Source organism: Pteronotus mesoamericanus, unplaced genomic scaffold (assembly GCF_021234165.1).
Source record: "Pteronotus mesoamericanus isolate MK-2021 breed Mesoamerican mustached bat unplaced genomic scaffold, CSHL_Meso_final contig_1210, whole genome shotgun sequence".
Taxonomy (NCBI): Eukaryota; Metazoa; Chordata; class Mammalia; order Chiroptera; family Mormoopidae; genus Pteronotus; species Pteronotus mesoamericanus.
In genome coordinates, this window is record NW_026555047.1 from 1,065,832 (window position 1) to 1,078,743 (window position 12,912).

The 12,912-nt window shown below is 59.9% G+C and overlaps 1 protein-coding gene across 1 annotated transcript; it reads left to right on the plus strand.

The window, feature by feature from the left end:
• Positions 1-1,231: 1,231 nt before the first annotated feature.
• MEX3D (mex-3 RNA binding family member D) lies at positions 1,232-9,735 on the plus strand. The gene is made up of 2 exons (XM_054587266.1): positions 1,232-1,826; positions 7,561-9,735. The coding sequence occupies exons 1-2, from the start codon at positions 1,232-1,234 to the stop codon at positions 8,952-8,954; spliced, it is 1,989 nt and encodes a 662-aa protein (XP_054443241.1). The 3' UTR covers positions 8,955-9,735.
• Positions 9,736-12,912: the final 3,177 nt, after the last annotated feature.

Consider the following 12,912-nt stretch of genomic DNA (forward strand, 5'->3'; position numbering starts at 1 on the left):
GTAAGGCAGTAGGTGGAGAGAAGTGACCAGAGGTGGACAGTCCAGCCGTGGACAGTTTTGGCTGAGGAACTACATAGCAAGGGACAACAAGAGAGGGGCCAGTGCGTGGCAAAAGGGATCAGGCCACCCCTTCTCACTTGGAAATCTCACGCAATTGTCCTGAGGTTCCACAGCCAACCAGGGACCTAGGCGGGGTCTCTTTGAAGACTTGGGGAGGTGGTTCACAGGGTCCATCCGGCTCCCAGCCTATCTACCATGAGAGATCCCATGGGAAAAGCCGAAAGGCTCCTTCATTCCAAAGAAGCAAGGCAGCTCGAAGAAGGGCCGCGGGGACAAGGTGGCCCTGGAACTGGGCAAGCGGCGCAGCTCTGGAAGCCCACAAGACAGGGCGCCAGGTACTCGAGAAGACGGAGGATATTCACCTCCGAGGGCTCTGGCCGGTGGAAACCAGCCCAAGCCAGGAAGCACCGCCCACGTGGCGCGATCTCTGATTCCGCCAGTCTGTGCTGGGGGAGGTGGGTGCCCGTGACCTCCCCAGGGGCCCACGAGCGCCAGGTACGTGCAGGAACAGGGGACAGAAGTCCGAAGGCCGGCCGGGTCGCGAGAAGCCTTGTGGGAGGGACCCTGGCCCTGGGGCAGGGACACGGACGAAGTGCCTTGGGGCACAGAGGGGCCCCTGGAAAGGGAAAGGCGGGCGAGCACCAATCCCGGGGAGCCGCGGGAACCTACCTGCAGCCACGCCCGCACCTGCAAGCGCGCTGGACTCACCCCAGCGCCCGCGGCACGAGTGGCCAGCGCCCATGTGACCGCGCCCCGCCCCGCCCCGCGCGTGCGCCCTGATCGGCGCCCCATTGTTGGCCGCGCGCGCGTCACGGGGGCGGGGCCGGGGCGGGGCGGGCGGCTGGAGGGAGGGTGGTGGGAGGGCGGGAGGGAAGGAGCGTCCGCGCCGCCGCCGCCGACGCCGCCGAGAACCCAGCCGCCGCCGCCGCCGCCGCCGCCGCCGCCGCCGCCGCTGCCGCCTAAGAGCGAGCAGAGTCGCGCCGCCGCCGCGCCTCCCGCGGCCCCGAGCAGCCCCGCGCCGCCGCGCCCCCGCCGCTCCCGCCCCGCCGCTGGATGCCGGCGGCCGGCGGCCGAGCTCTCAGAGGCGGAGGGCGGCGGCGCGGGCGGCGGCGGCGGCGGCGCGGGCGGCCGGCGGCCCAGAGGCAGGGGCGCGGGCCCGAGCGCTAGCGCCATGTCCGGCTCCATCGGCCAGCCCGACGGCGGTGGGGGCACGGGCGGCGGCGGGCTCGGGGCGGCGGCGGGCGGGGACCCCAGCCCGGGTTCCCCGCCGCCGCCCGCGCCCGAGGCCGCCGAGGAGGCCGCTCCCGCGCCCCGGCCGCCGCCCGAGCCCGACGACGCGGCCGCTGCGCTGCGCCTGGCGCTGAACCAGCTCTCGGTGCTGGGGCTGGGGGGCGCGGGCGACCAGGACGAGGAGGGGGCTGTCGCGGGCGGCGGGGATGGCGTGGCAGCTGCTCGGGGAGCGGACGGTGGGGCCGCAGCGGAGCCTACGCCCCCCGACGGGCCCGAGGTGGGCGCGCCCGTGGTGGCCGTGGCCCCCGGCCCGCTGCCGCTGCTGGAGCCCGACGTGAGCCCCCCACCGCCGCCGCCCCGGCCGTCACCGCCCGATGTGTTCGCGGGTTTCGCGTCCCACCCCGCAGCCCTGGGCCCCCCGACGCTGCTAGCTGAGCAGATGAGCGTGATTGGCAGCCGCAAGAAGAGCGTGAATATGACCGAGTGCGTGCCCGTACCCAGCTCCGAGCACGTCGCCGAGATCGTGGGTCGCCAGGGTGAGTGGCCGCCGTCGGGGGCGCAGCCCCAGGGGTCCCTGCGCTGCTGCTCCAGGGACAGGGCCGTCCCAGTCCAGCCCCGCGGCCGCACGCCAGACCCAGGCCACGCCCCGCGTGGGCTCCGGCCTCAGTGGCCGCCTGTGCCTGCCTTTGTCCTGCGTTCAGCCGCCAGAGAAAGTTGGGCGCAGCCCGCGCTCAGGGCCCGCCGCTGCCTTTGTCTGGGCGTCTCCATTCCGGAATGTCCCCTGTGTGCAGCGCCGCTGCCCAGGCCCTGGGCTGTGCCATCGTGGGGATCAGGGGCCCAGCTGGGTGGTGGGCTCTCCACACCGAAAACAGGCATAGGGCGGGCCAACTCGGGTTGAGGGGGTTGGCGGGCGCTCAGGTAGTATCATGAGCGAAGTTTGGCTGCACAAAGAGAGTACATCACAATTTGCCAGATTGGGAACCCTGCTGGTGGTGGTGGACAAGACAGGATGAGAGAGGGTCCCACCCTGCTCTCAGCACGAGTCAGGAATTTGGGGGCATGTGGAAGGACCAATTGTAAAAGCGGTTCCTGGGGTCCAACCCTATGGCCGTGGCTTGGCATGTGGGCGGCAACAGGCCCTGGAGTATGGGGGTCCCCTCAGTGGCATTGCTGGAGTGTCCCTGTGGCCACCCCATTGTTCTCTTTGTTAGAGAGCCAGGCTGAGATTTGCAGTGTGACATCAGGCTGGCCGCCGCTCATTGGCCCTGGAGCTGTGGGGCGGGCAGAGGGTGGTGGGCAGTGCCCACATACCCACCCACCCTGTTAGCTGCCTGCCCACCGCCTCAACTTTCTCCTGCCTTCCTACCCACACCTCCCTCCTCCTTGCTGGCCTCCTGTGGTCAGCCAGGTTCTAGAACTTGGGGTGGGGCCTGGGCGGGGCTTTAGGTGGGGCCAAAGGACACTCAGGCTGGGGTGGGTCCCAGCCTCTGGGCCCTCAGGAACAGGAGCCAGAGTAGAGTGTGTGTGTGTGTGTGTGTGTGTGTGTGTGTGTGTGTTGGGGGGGACCTGAATTATAAGATGACCTGTTAACTTCACTGCCGCCACAGCAGAGAGCAACAGGGATGCTCTGGACATAGCTCTCTGCTTGTTCTGGGTTGGTGGGGTAGCTTGGCCAGCAAACCCTCCGGTCATTCATTTGTCCTTTCTACATGTGGACACAAGGTGGGCCAGGTGTGGTGCTGACCCTGGGAGCCGACTGCCGCCAGGGGCAAGCATGGCTAAACTCAAGCGGGACAGTCCCTCTTCACCACCCTGTTGCCACCTTCCTATGTAGGCTCCCCCGCCCCCGTCCCTCAAAACTGCACTGGGACATGTAATGAGATAGTTGCCATGTATTGAGTATCCAGAAGCCTGCTGGTGGGCAAGCATGAATACCGATGCATGGGGGCCATTTGCCCAAAATAACTAGGCTGATCTGTTGTGCAGTGGAGCATGAGGGCATGTTCTGTATGAATTATGTGTGTTCTGGCACCTGAGGGTCTTTCCAGAAAAGCCTCATGCTTCATTGTATGTCGTATGGGTGGTAATGGGAATCAGGCAGGGGGCATGCCAACCTGTAGCCTCGGGCTGAGTGGTGTGGAGGAGTGAGCCTGGGGCCCCAGGCTTCATCTGACCTCCTGGGTGTGCATTTGGTACCTGGTTATTGTGTGCCAGCCTGTATCCTTGGTGGTTGTGGACAGCAAAGCATACTCTAAGCAATATGGTAGACCCTCTAGTCTGGGCTGGCCCTGTGACCCTGAGTGAATAAGAGCCTCTCTCTGTAATGGGGGGGACAGCACCTCCTTCAGGGTTTTTGTGTGGATTCTTAAGGCTGGCACCCAGTAGCCACCCACAGTTGGGATGCAGGGTACCAGAGGAGGAACATGGATGCCAGGACAGGTGTACTGCCCCAGCCCCAGACCTGTCTGTGGCGCCCCTCCTTCCCTGTGCGGTTCTCAAGCACGCCCTGGAAGACTGCCCCAGCTCCACTCCTTTCCCTCTTCCTATTACCTACCCACTCTCCGCCCTGTGGGCCCCTGGCCACCAAGCCTGCCCCTTCTTACTGCTCAGGCTCTCCCTGATGCAGGGAGCACAACCTGCCCTCAGTTATTCATCCTGTTCTGTCAAATCCCACGTCCAGGACTACCCCTCCCCGAGAAGGCACAAGTGGAAGAGGCTGCCGGGGGCAGGGCAGGGCTGGGATTTGAACCCTGGTTCTCACCGGCTCTGCCTGCCCTGCGGGGAGCAGCAGTGGGCCATAGTGAGGGGCTGGCAGTGAGAGGTGGCGCCATTCTACAGACACGAAATGTAGGGACTGGAGAGGATGTGAAATGTGCCACTCCCTCCAGCCGGTTAGCGTAGGCCAGCGGGGAGGCTGCTGAACGCTGGCTGTGAGAGTGACCTTGGGCCCAAACCTTCCTCCTTGCCATTGATGCCCTGCGCCCAGAACGCGTCTGTGTCCATGTCTGTGACCAGTGCAGAGTGTGGTCACGTTGGGCCTTCAGCACCGTCAGGAATGGGTGAATGAAAGATGTCGAAGGCAGCCCCTAGGTCCCCTTCATTTCTGCTTTTGTCAGGCCGAGGACAGTGGCCTGGGACTGCCCCCCTATTGTCAGTTCTTCTCTGCTCCTGGGCCTGGCCCCAAACCTACAGGCATCACGTGCTCTTTCTAGCGGCCAGGGACACTGCTGGGGTGTGGGGTCCATGCCTTGGTGTTCCTGTGTGTCCGTCGTGGGGTGTAGAAAGAAAGGGGTTCCCGCGACTGGGTTGAGGGCTTCTTACGTTGGTAAGTGTAGACCTGTCTTGCTTGGGGAGCTTTCCACGTTCCTGTGTCAGAGACAAGCCAGCTTCCCCCAGACCGCCCTGCTGTGATGTGCCCCGCCCAGGGCTGCAGCCCACTTTGGTCCTGTTTGAGGGACCTTGTCCTAGCCCTGTCTCATTTCCACAGCTCTGCCCCTGCTGTCCTCTCCCCTGGAGCGTTCCCCTGCCCTTGTCTTCCTTCCCCGCATAGCCTTGAGGTTTGGTTGGTAAGTGTAGCCTGTGGTCACCCGTGGGGCCTGGTTCTGAGTGCTCAACACACGGGGGTGGTCAGAGCCCCAGAATGGGGTCATGTGAGTGATTGGAGGCAAGGGGCTGCCCCCATCTCCAAGGCTTTCCTGGAGACCCTCAGCCTCCCTACTTTGAGGGGAGGGTCTGGCCGTGGTGAAGTGGGGGTTGCCAGGGCCTGAGGCGGGACAGCGTCAGCCTGGAGGGCTGTGGCCACGTCCCTGAGCACACTCGGCTCTCTGAACCGGCACCGGGGGCACTGCCCAGGGATCTGCATTTCAGCCTGTGCCCACCTGTCAGTGGTGGCCCCCAGAGTTCCCTAGACATGGGCTCAGCCCCTGGTCACCACCCACTCTCACTGTACTGTGTCATCCCCACTGGGGCAGGGTATGGCCCAGGTCACGCGTGGATCCCTGATTTCCTGGACTGGGCAGTCCCACCCTCCTAAGTTTTGCCCCCTCTCAGAGCCTGGACATGGGTTGGGTTTGGGGGCCAACAGGTGTCACAGCTGTGCAGTCAGTAAATTGGGCTCCTCCTGGCCACTAAGGGCTCCACCCAGGGCCACCCCAGAGGAAGCTGCATGGTCCCTGCCATGCCCTGACCCACCTGCGGGGCCCATCACCTTGGAGTTTCACAGCATGACCAGCTCCATGCTCTGGCAAAGGCCTGGGCTGCTTCATCTGTACAAAGGATCAGTGGCAGGAAGGGGGCACCTGTGGCTTGCATCGCCGACCCCATCTTTGGCAAATCCCCTGCCCTTTCTCCAGGCCCCCTCGTATCCCTCTCCTCCACTGTATGTCTGCTAGAAGCAAACATTTTGGGGGCAGGGTATCTGCCTGTAGCCACAGCCCATGAGGTCCAGCCCCAAATCTGTGAGGCTGGGTGTTTCAGCCCTCCTCTGTGGATGAGGAAGTTGAGGCACAGGAAGGTTCCCTCAAGGGCCCAGGGTAATTCCCAGTTTACCAGCCCCTAGCACACAGTCCCCTTGCCTCAAGGAGTTCAGAAAATCTGATGTGGGATCAGGAGAAACTCTGAAAAGTGTGTCTGAGGCCAGACCCAGTCATTGGGCTTCTCAGAGGAGAGGGTAACAGGCTGCAATTTGTTGCAGAGAAGGGAGAGAGCTTGGGATGAGGGTGGTGAGGACAGTGTTTTGAGTGGAAAAGGTCATGTGGGGAGACAGCATGGCCAGGACAGAGGGAATTTGCCAAGTATGGAGGGGACCATCACAGCAGGAGTGGAGGCAGCCACAGATCAGGGTGACTTTGGGAGGCCCGAGTGGGTTTAGAAGGTGCTGTTGAGGTGCCACAGCTGTGGGGGAGAGAGTGGCTGAGGATCAGGGAGGTGGTAGGAAGGCGACCCCTCACTCGGAGGTTTCTGACCCCAATTTACACTCCCAGGTTTTGTTTAAAGCCCTGGGTGGCCGGGGATGGGCGGGGGGCGTGCAGGGCAGGGGCTGTTGTCTTCCTTGGGATCAGCGTGAGGCTGCCCCTGGACTGGCCATCACCTCCAGGATGAGCAGCCCCCCCAGGCCTCCCCCCTGGTCTCCTTGATTTCCTCCAGGGCAGAAGTACCCATCCTGCTAACTTTGTATCATCCGCTGTTGTGAAGTTTGCAACACTGTTCCTCTTCTCAGTGCCTCCTTTGTATTGAGACAATATCCCTGTGTCCCCCGCTAGCTTCCCCAGAGCCTCAAGTGGGGGTTCTCCCAGACTCCTAGGCCTGGACTCAAGGTGTCTCAGAAGGCCCTGGGGGTGTGGGTATCAGGGACCTGGGCAGCACCCCTGTCAGAGGTTCAATTGAACAACTGACCTTGCTCCTCCACTGGGTGGGACCCCCAACTCAGCTCAGACACAGTGCCCTGTCCCCAAGTATCCCTGAGCATTTCTCAGAGGCCAGGACCTCTGAGGTGTCCTGAGTTCAGGCACAGGAGTTTACATTGGGCTGAGACTTTGGCTTCCCTTGGGCTGGGAATGTCACTTGGCTGGAAGAAAAAAGCAAGTGGCTTACACAGTCTGAGCCTCCGTTTCCCCACCTGTCAGATGAAGAGTTGGTGTCAGAGGGTCTGCGTTTGTGTCCTAGGACTGACATAATGAACTGAATAGCTTGAAACAATAGAAATTAATTCTCTCACAGTTCCCGAGGGCGAGAATCTGAAATCAAGGTGTTGGCAGGGCTGCGCTCCCTCCAAAGGCTCTAGGGGACAGTCTGTCCTATGCTTTCTCCCAGCTTCTGGTGGCTGCCAGCAGTGCTTGGTGTCCCTTGGCTTGTAGCCACATCACTGCAACTCCTGCCTCTCGTCACATGGCCGTCTCCTCTGTGTGTCCCTCCTCTTGCATTCAGGGCCCACCCAGCCCCAGTATGACCTCATCCTAATTACATCTGTAGAGGCCCTATTTCCAGATGAGAGCCATTCTGATGTTCTGGGTGGACATGAATTTTGGGAGACCCTATTCAACCCACAACAGAGTCCTTGCCTCCTTTTTCCCAACCCCAGGGGTATCCAGGAACTGAGGTCCAGGGGTTGGAGGATAGGATGTGGTGTGTCTGAGATTAAATCCTGCAGGGATTAAATCCCACAGGTGGGGGGTCGAAGCTGGGTAGCCCCTACAGTTGCTGCTGGAGGAGGGACTATCCTGGGGGGAGGGGGGGTCACGTCCTCACCATGTTCCCCTCCCCCATCTCCAGGGTGCAAGATCAAGGCTCTGCGCGCGAAGACGAACACATACATCAAGACCCCGGTGCGCGGAGAGGAGCCTGTCTTCATTGTGACCGGCCGCCAGGAGGACGTGGAGATGGCCAAGCGTGAAATCCTGTCTGCGGCAGAGCACTTCTCTGTGATTCGTGCTACACGCAGCAAGGCAGGTGGGCTGCCTGGCACCGGGCAAGGCCCACCCAACCTGCCAGGACAGACCACCATCCAAGTACGCGTGCCCTATCGCGTGGTGGGGCTGGTAGTGGGGCCCAAGGGTGCTACCATCAAGCGCATCCAGCAGCGGACGCACACATACATCGTGACACCCGGACGTGACAAGGAGCCGGTATTCGCTGTGACAGGCATGCCTGAGAACGTGGACCGGGCGCGCGAGGAGATTGAGGCTCACATCACGCTGCGCACTGGTGCATTCACTGATGCTGGCCCTGACAGTGACTTCCATGCCAATGGCACGGACGTCTGCCTGGACCTGCTTGGGGCAGCTGCGGGCCTCTGGGCCAAGGCCCCCAACCCTGGGCGGAGGCCCCCCTTGCCCACCGCCAGCCTCCGTGGGGACAGTACCCTAGGCGCCCCAGGGGGGCCTGAGGCCTTCTACCCAGGCAGCCGCGGGGGACCACCAGTGCCAGACACGGGCCCCGCCAGCCCCTATGGCGGCTCAGGCAATGGGGGCTTCACCTTCGGCGGGGACGGCCCAGGGGCCCCCACGGGGCCACCTGCCCCCGAGGACTGCGATTTCGGCTTTGACTTCCTGGCGCTGGACTTAACAGTGCCTGCAGCAGCCACCATCTGGGCCCCCTTTGAGCGCACTGCGCCCATGCCGGCCTTCAGCAGCTGCTCTGCCGTCAATGGAGCCCCTGTGCCACCTGCTCCGGGTGTCCGGCGCAGCAGCGGGGCTGGTACCCCGCGACACTCCCCCACGCTGCCTGAACCTGGTGGCCTGGGCCTGGAGCTCCCAATGGCCCGCCGCGGGCCCCCTGACCCAGTGGGCGCCCTGCCCTGGCGGCCCCCACAGGGCTCCCTGTCATCTTTCCCAAGTAGCAGCAGCTTCTCCACGGCCACCTCACTGCCCAGCAGCTCCTCAGCCTCCTCGTGCTCCCCCCTGGACTCAAGCACCTCGGAAAGCAGCCGCAAGCCCTCAGCCACAGCGTCCTCGGGGTCCGGAGCGCCCGTGGCCTCCACCGCCCCTGGCCCAGCGCTGGTACGGGAGTGTGTGGTGTGCGCAGAGGGCGAGGTGATGGCTGCGCTAGTGCCCTGCGGCCACAACCTCTTCTGCATGGACTGTGCCGTGCGCATCTGTGGCAAGAGCGAGCCTGAGTGCCCTGCCTGCCGTACGCCCGCCACCCAGGCCATTCATATCTTTTCCTAACGAGTCACCTCGCCGCACCTGCGGCCACGGGGCCATCTGTAGGAGCCTGGAGTGGGCATGTGCTCTAGGCCGGGGTGGGGGAAGAGAGGGATGATGGGCAGGGAGGGTAGAGGGGCAGGCCAGGGGAAGAGGGGTCAGGGGGCAGTGTGGCCAGTGTTTACAGACGAGCTTTAACTCCAGTCCCAGGCATGGAGACGGCGACCCAGCAGCCCAGTGGCACCTCAGTTCTTAACAAATAACAGTATTGAGTTGACAGGTTAAAATAAACCAGAGAGAAAAGGTCTGTTGCACTTTTTATTTGAGACACACCTCCACCCCGGGGTGATCTTTTTAAGGAAAAAAAAAAAAAAGATTTTTACAACAATCGGTTGTCCTTTTCTATGAAGTAGATTTCTGATCTGACAGTGTTGTTTTGTGCGGTCTTAGCCTCTGCAGAAAGTTCCACCTGGAAGATGGTGACATTTTTACTCCCTTTTCACTCCCTTTTTGGGGCTAATCGGTCACCCTTTTGTAGTTCAGCCCCACGAAGGCCAGAGGGAGGGGGTTGGCGCAAGGAGCATCCCAACCAGAAATTTTTAACTTTTTTTAATTTTTGATTATTAATCCCCTTCTGCTGTGGTTTATGTTGTCCGTTTTTAAATTTTTTTAAATTGTTTTTTTTAACTTTTACTTTTTACCTCTTGTGTATATGTAGCAAATTTATAGGGAAATATGTACTTTATGGAATAAATTTTAAAAACTAAAATATATTTTATTTTAAAGTAACGGACCTTTAATCTTACGCAGCTAAATTACTGATTATATATTTGCTGAGCTGACTTAAGGGTTCAGAAAATTGTATCAAGAGTTTTATTTTTTGACTCCAAAGCCTTCTTAATAAAGTCTTTTTATGACATGCGAGCTCTTGGCGTGGTGTGGGGCCGTGGGCATGGGAGGTCTGAGGGGGAGGGACTCAGACTCGGCTCCTCACCTTTCATCTTCCCGATACAGGAATTTGGCTCAGGGCGCCCCCATTCCAGGCTCTGCTGCAAGCCAGGTGCTGTGCCTGTTCCAGATGAGGACGTCGGGTCCCTCAGGAAAGCGGGTCCACCAGGCTAGGGGCCACCGCGTCCTTGAGGTCTGCCAACCATGGGGTCAGTTAAGGCCACTGTGGAGGTGGCGGTGCCAGACTGTCTCTTGGGGCACCTGCCCAGCTCTGGTGTGTCATGGGGTTTCCAGCCCTCAGGATGAGATCCACCTGTGCTGTGCAGATGGGGATACTGAGGTCTGATAATCTGCCCCCTGGGTCCTGTCACCTCCTAGTCCCAAAAGGATGTCTGAGCGATGAGCCACAGGCATCCCCCATTCACCTTACGTCTAGTTGGAACCGGGCCATAGGGCCGCCGGACACAGTTCAGGGCCAGGTTGGCCTGGGGGTGAGGACGGGGTGGGGGTGGGCAGGAGGTGGGGTCATCAGTAGTCGGGTGCCGCCTGAGTTCCGAAGGAGGGGAGGAAGCTCTGGAGTTGAGGTGGGGGGGGCGGTGTGGAATATGGTGACAGGGAGAGGCCTGAGGACAAGGGTCTTCACGGGCTGCTGGCCTCAAGAGTGAGGGATGAAGAGGGGTCTAGGGGACAGCTCACTTGGAAAGCTAGGAAGGCACAGTGGAGCTGAAGGGCTTCCAAGAAGAGGCAAGGAGCTTGGGACGACAAAGACAGAAAAAACACAGACAGGGAACCCCAAGCGCAATGTACCCAGTGGGTGTCAGTTGCATCAGACCCTCTGGCTGAGGAGTGGAAGCCCCTGAAGGGCTGACCCTGTCCAGGGCTCCAGGGCACGGGTAGGTCTCAGGAAGAACCACACACATGAGGGGTTCCAGCTCAGCCCTGCCTGGAACTTCCTCATTTGTAAAATGGGGCGCTCGAAGTCCGCATTCCCAACTGGTGAGGCTCAAGGGGGTTGAGTGGGTTGAATCGTGGCCCCCACAAGATACATCCCCCAGAACCTGTGATTGGGACTGTATTTGGGAAAAGGGTCTTTGCAGATGCAAAATTAAGGCTTTTGAGATGAAGTCATCCTGGGTTGGGGTGGCCCGAAATTCAATGATGAGTATCCTTACAAGGGACGAGAAGAGAGACAGACCTGCAGAGGGAGATTTCCAACTCAGATATGCAAATAGCCATGTGACAAAGGGGAAAAGACCAGAGCGTTGAGGCCACAGGTCAAGGAAAGCCTAGAGACCCCAGAACCAGGAAGAGGCAGGAAAGACCCTGCTCTGGAGCTTGGGGGGGAGCATGACCCTACCACATCTTGGTTTTGGGCTTCTGGCCTCCAGAACGGTCAGGGGGAAAATACCATTTTTTTTAAAGCTGCCCACTCTGTGGTAATTTGCTCTGGCGGTCATGGGAGACCGGTACAGGTGGGTGGGCGGAGCTTACCTGGCCCCGCCCAAAGTTCAGCGGGGAGTTGGACCTGGCTGCCAGGGCCCCAGGTGACTGCAACAGGCTATGGGTGGAGGCAGCACAGAGGCGAGCTGGGGAGACCACAGAGGGAGGGCAGCCCTGAGGACCGAGGGGCCAGGATGGGTGGGAGTGAGTTCTCGGGAAGGAGGTGGGGGCTGCAGCCCAAGTCAGGGGTCCAAATGGAGTGGGCACTATGGCAGGGTGCAGGGGTCTGGGGTCCGCAATGAATTGAGGCACATCTTAGGTCGGCGTTGCCTCTCGACAGCCCAGGTGAGTCAGTTTGTCAGTATGCTGCTGTAATTTAGGGAGAGAAAAGCACCTCAAAGCTACCCTGGATAGCCGGGAGCTCAGCAAGGGACACAGAATGAGGATGTGGCTGGATGACTGGCCACAGGAGAGTTGAGCACAGGGCTTAGGCCCAAATACAGTCTGGCCAGAGCGCTCTCAAGGGGTTTCTGAAAGACGCGATAGTAAATGTTAGTGGGGCCCCAAATCAGGGGGTGGGGCTGTCACCCCTGTGGTCTGAGGATGCGCTGTCCTAGGACTTTCTAGAAACATCTGTGGGTTGTGCTCTATCCCTGCTGGGGGCTTGTGAAGCTGATAAGAGGAAGGCTGGAGCTGCTGAGGCCCTCAGGGAGGGCCGAGAGGTGGCCAGAGATACTTATTGGAGTTTGCTGTTTGAGGTTCTGGATTCGGTCGTGTCTGAAGACAGCCCATTCACTCTCTCAGCTATGAGCGCCAATAAGCCCTCCTTCTTTGTTTAAGCCACTGAGAGTTGGAGTAACTCAAACTCATAACCACCTACAGGGATCACATCCCTGGCCAGGAAGGTAGGAAGCATTTGTTTGTTTTTTTGCACCAAAAACAATTATCCTATGCAAATAGTTTCTCCATACCTTGGCATACACAGGGATGTGGAAGGCTGAGGCCTGGCTAGTGTCCTGGATGCAAGCTCTCACTCCTTTGTCTCTTGTTTCTGTTGGTTCATGGACTCAAGCACCGCCTACCTCATCCCTGGACCCTTCCCTGTAAAAGAAGAAAGCTACACTGGCTCACACTGGACTTTAGCAGCCAACAGAATTTAAATATAAATAGCCACATGTGGTTGGTAGTTCCTGTACTGGACGGCAACCCTCTAGAACTTTGTGCAGTGATGAGAAGTTTCTAGATCTACACAGGAGCTACCAGCCACATGTGGTGACTGAGCATGATAGGTGGCTTGTGCAATTGAGAGATTGAATTATTTTATTGCTGTTTAATGTAAATTTATATAGCCCCAAACAAAACAGGGACACACCTAGGGAAGCTCTTTGCTCTGCAGATCTTGAAATATTTTTAGAGCCAGGGAATCAGGACAGCTGCCATGCCCTAAGATTGTTAAAAGAGATGACAGTGGGGTGTGCAGGGTGGAGGCCCCTGAGCAGACGAAGGCCCCAGAGGAGCAGCAGCACATGGACTGTTAGGTCGGCAGAATAACTGCCCCCAAAACCACCTTATGCCTGGTCCTGGGACCAGGGAA

Excerpts from the sequence above, each read along its gene's own strand:
- MEX3D (XM_054587266.1), top strand. The coding sequence starts at position 1,232 with ATGTCCGGCTCCATCGGCCAGCCCGACGGCGGTGGGGGCACGGGCGGC. Across the intron at positions 1,827-7,560 it reads CGAGATCGTGGGTCGCCAGG|GGTGCAAGATCAAGGCTCTG; the intron begins GTGAGTGGCCGC and ends CCCCATCTCCAG.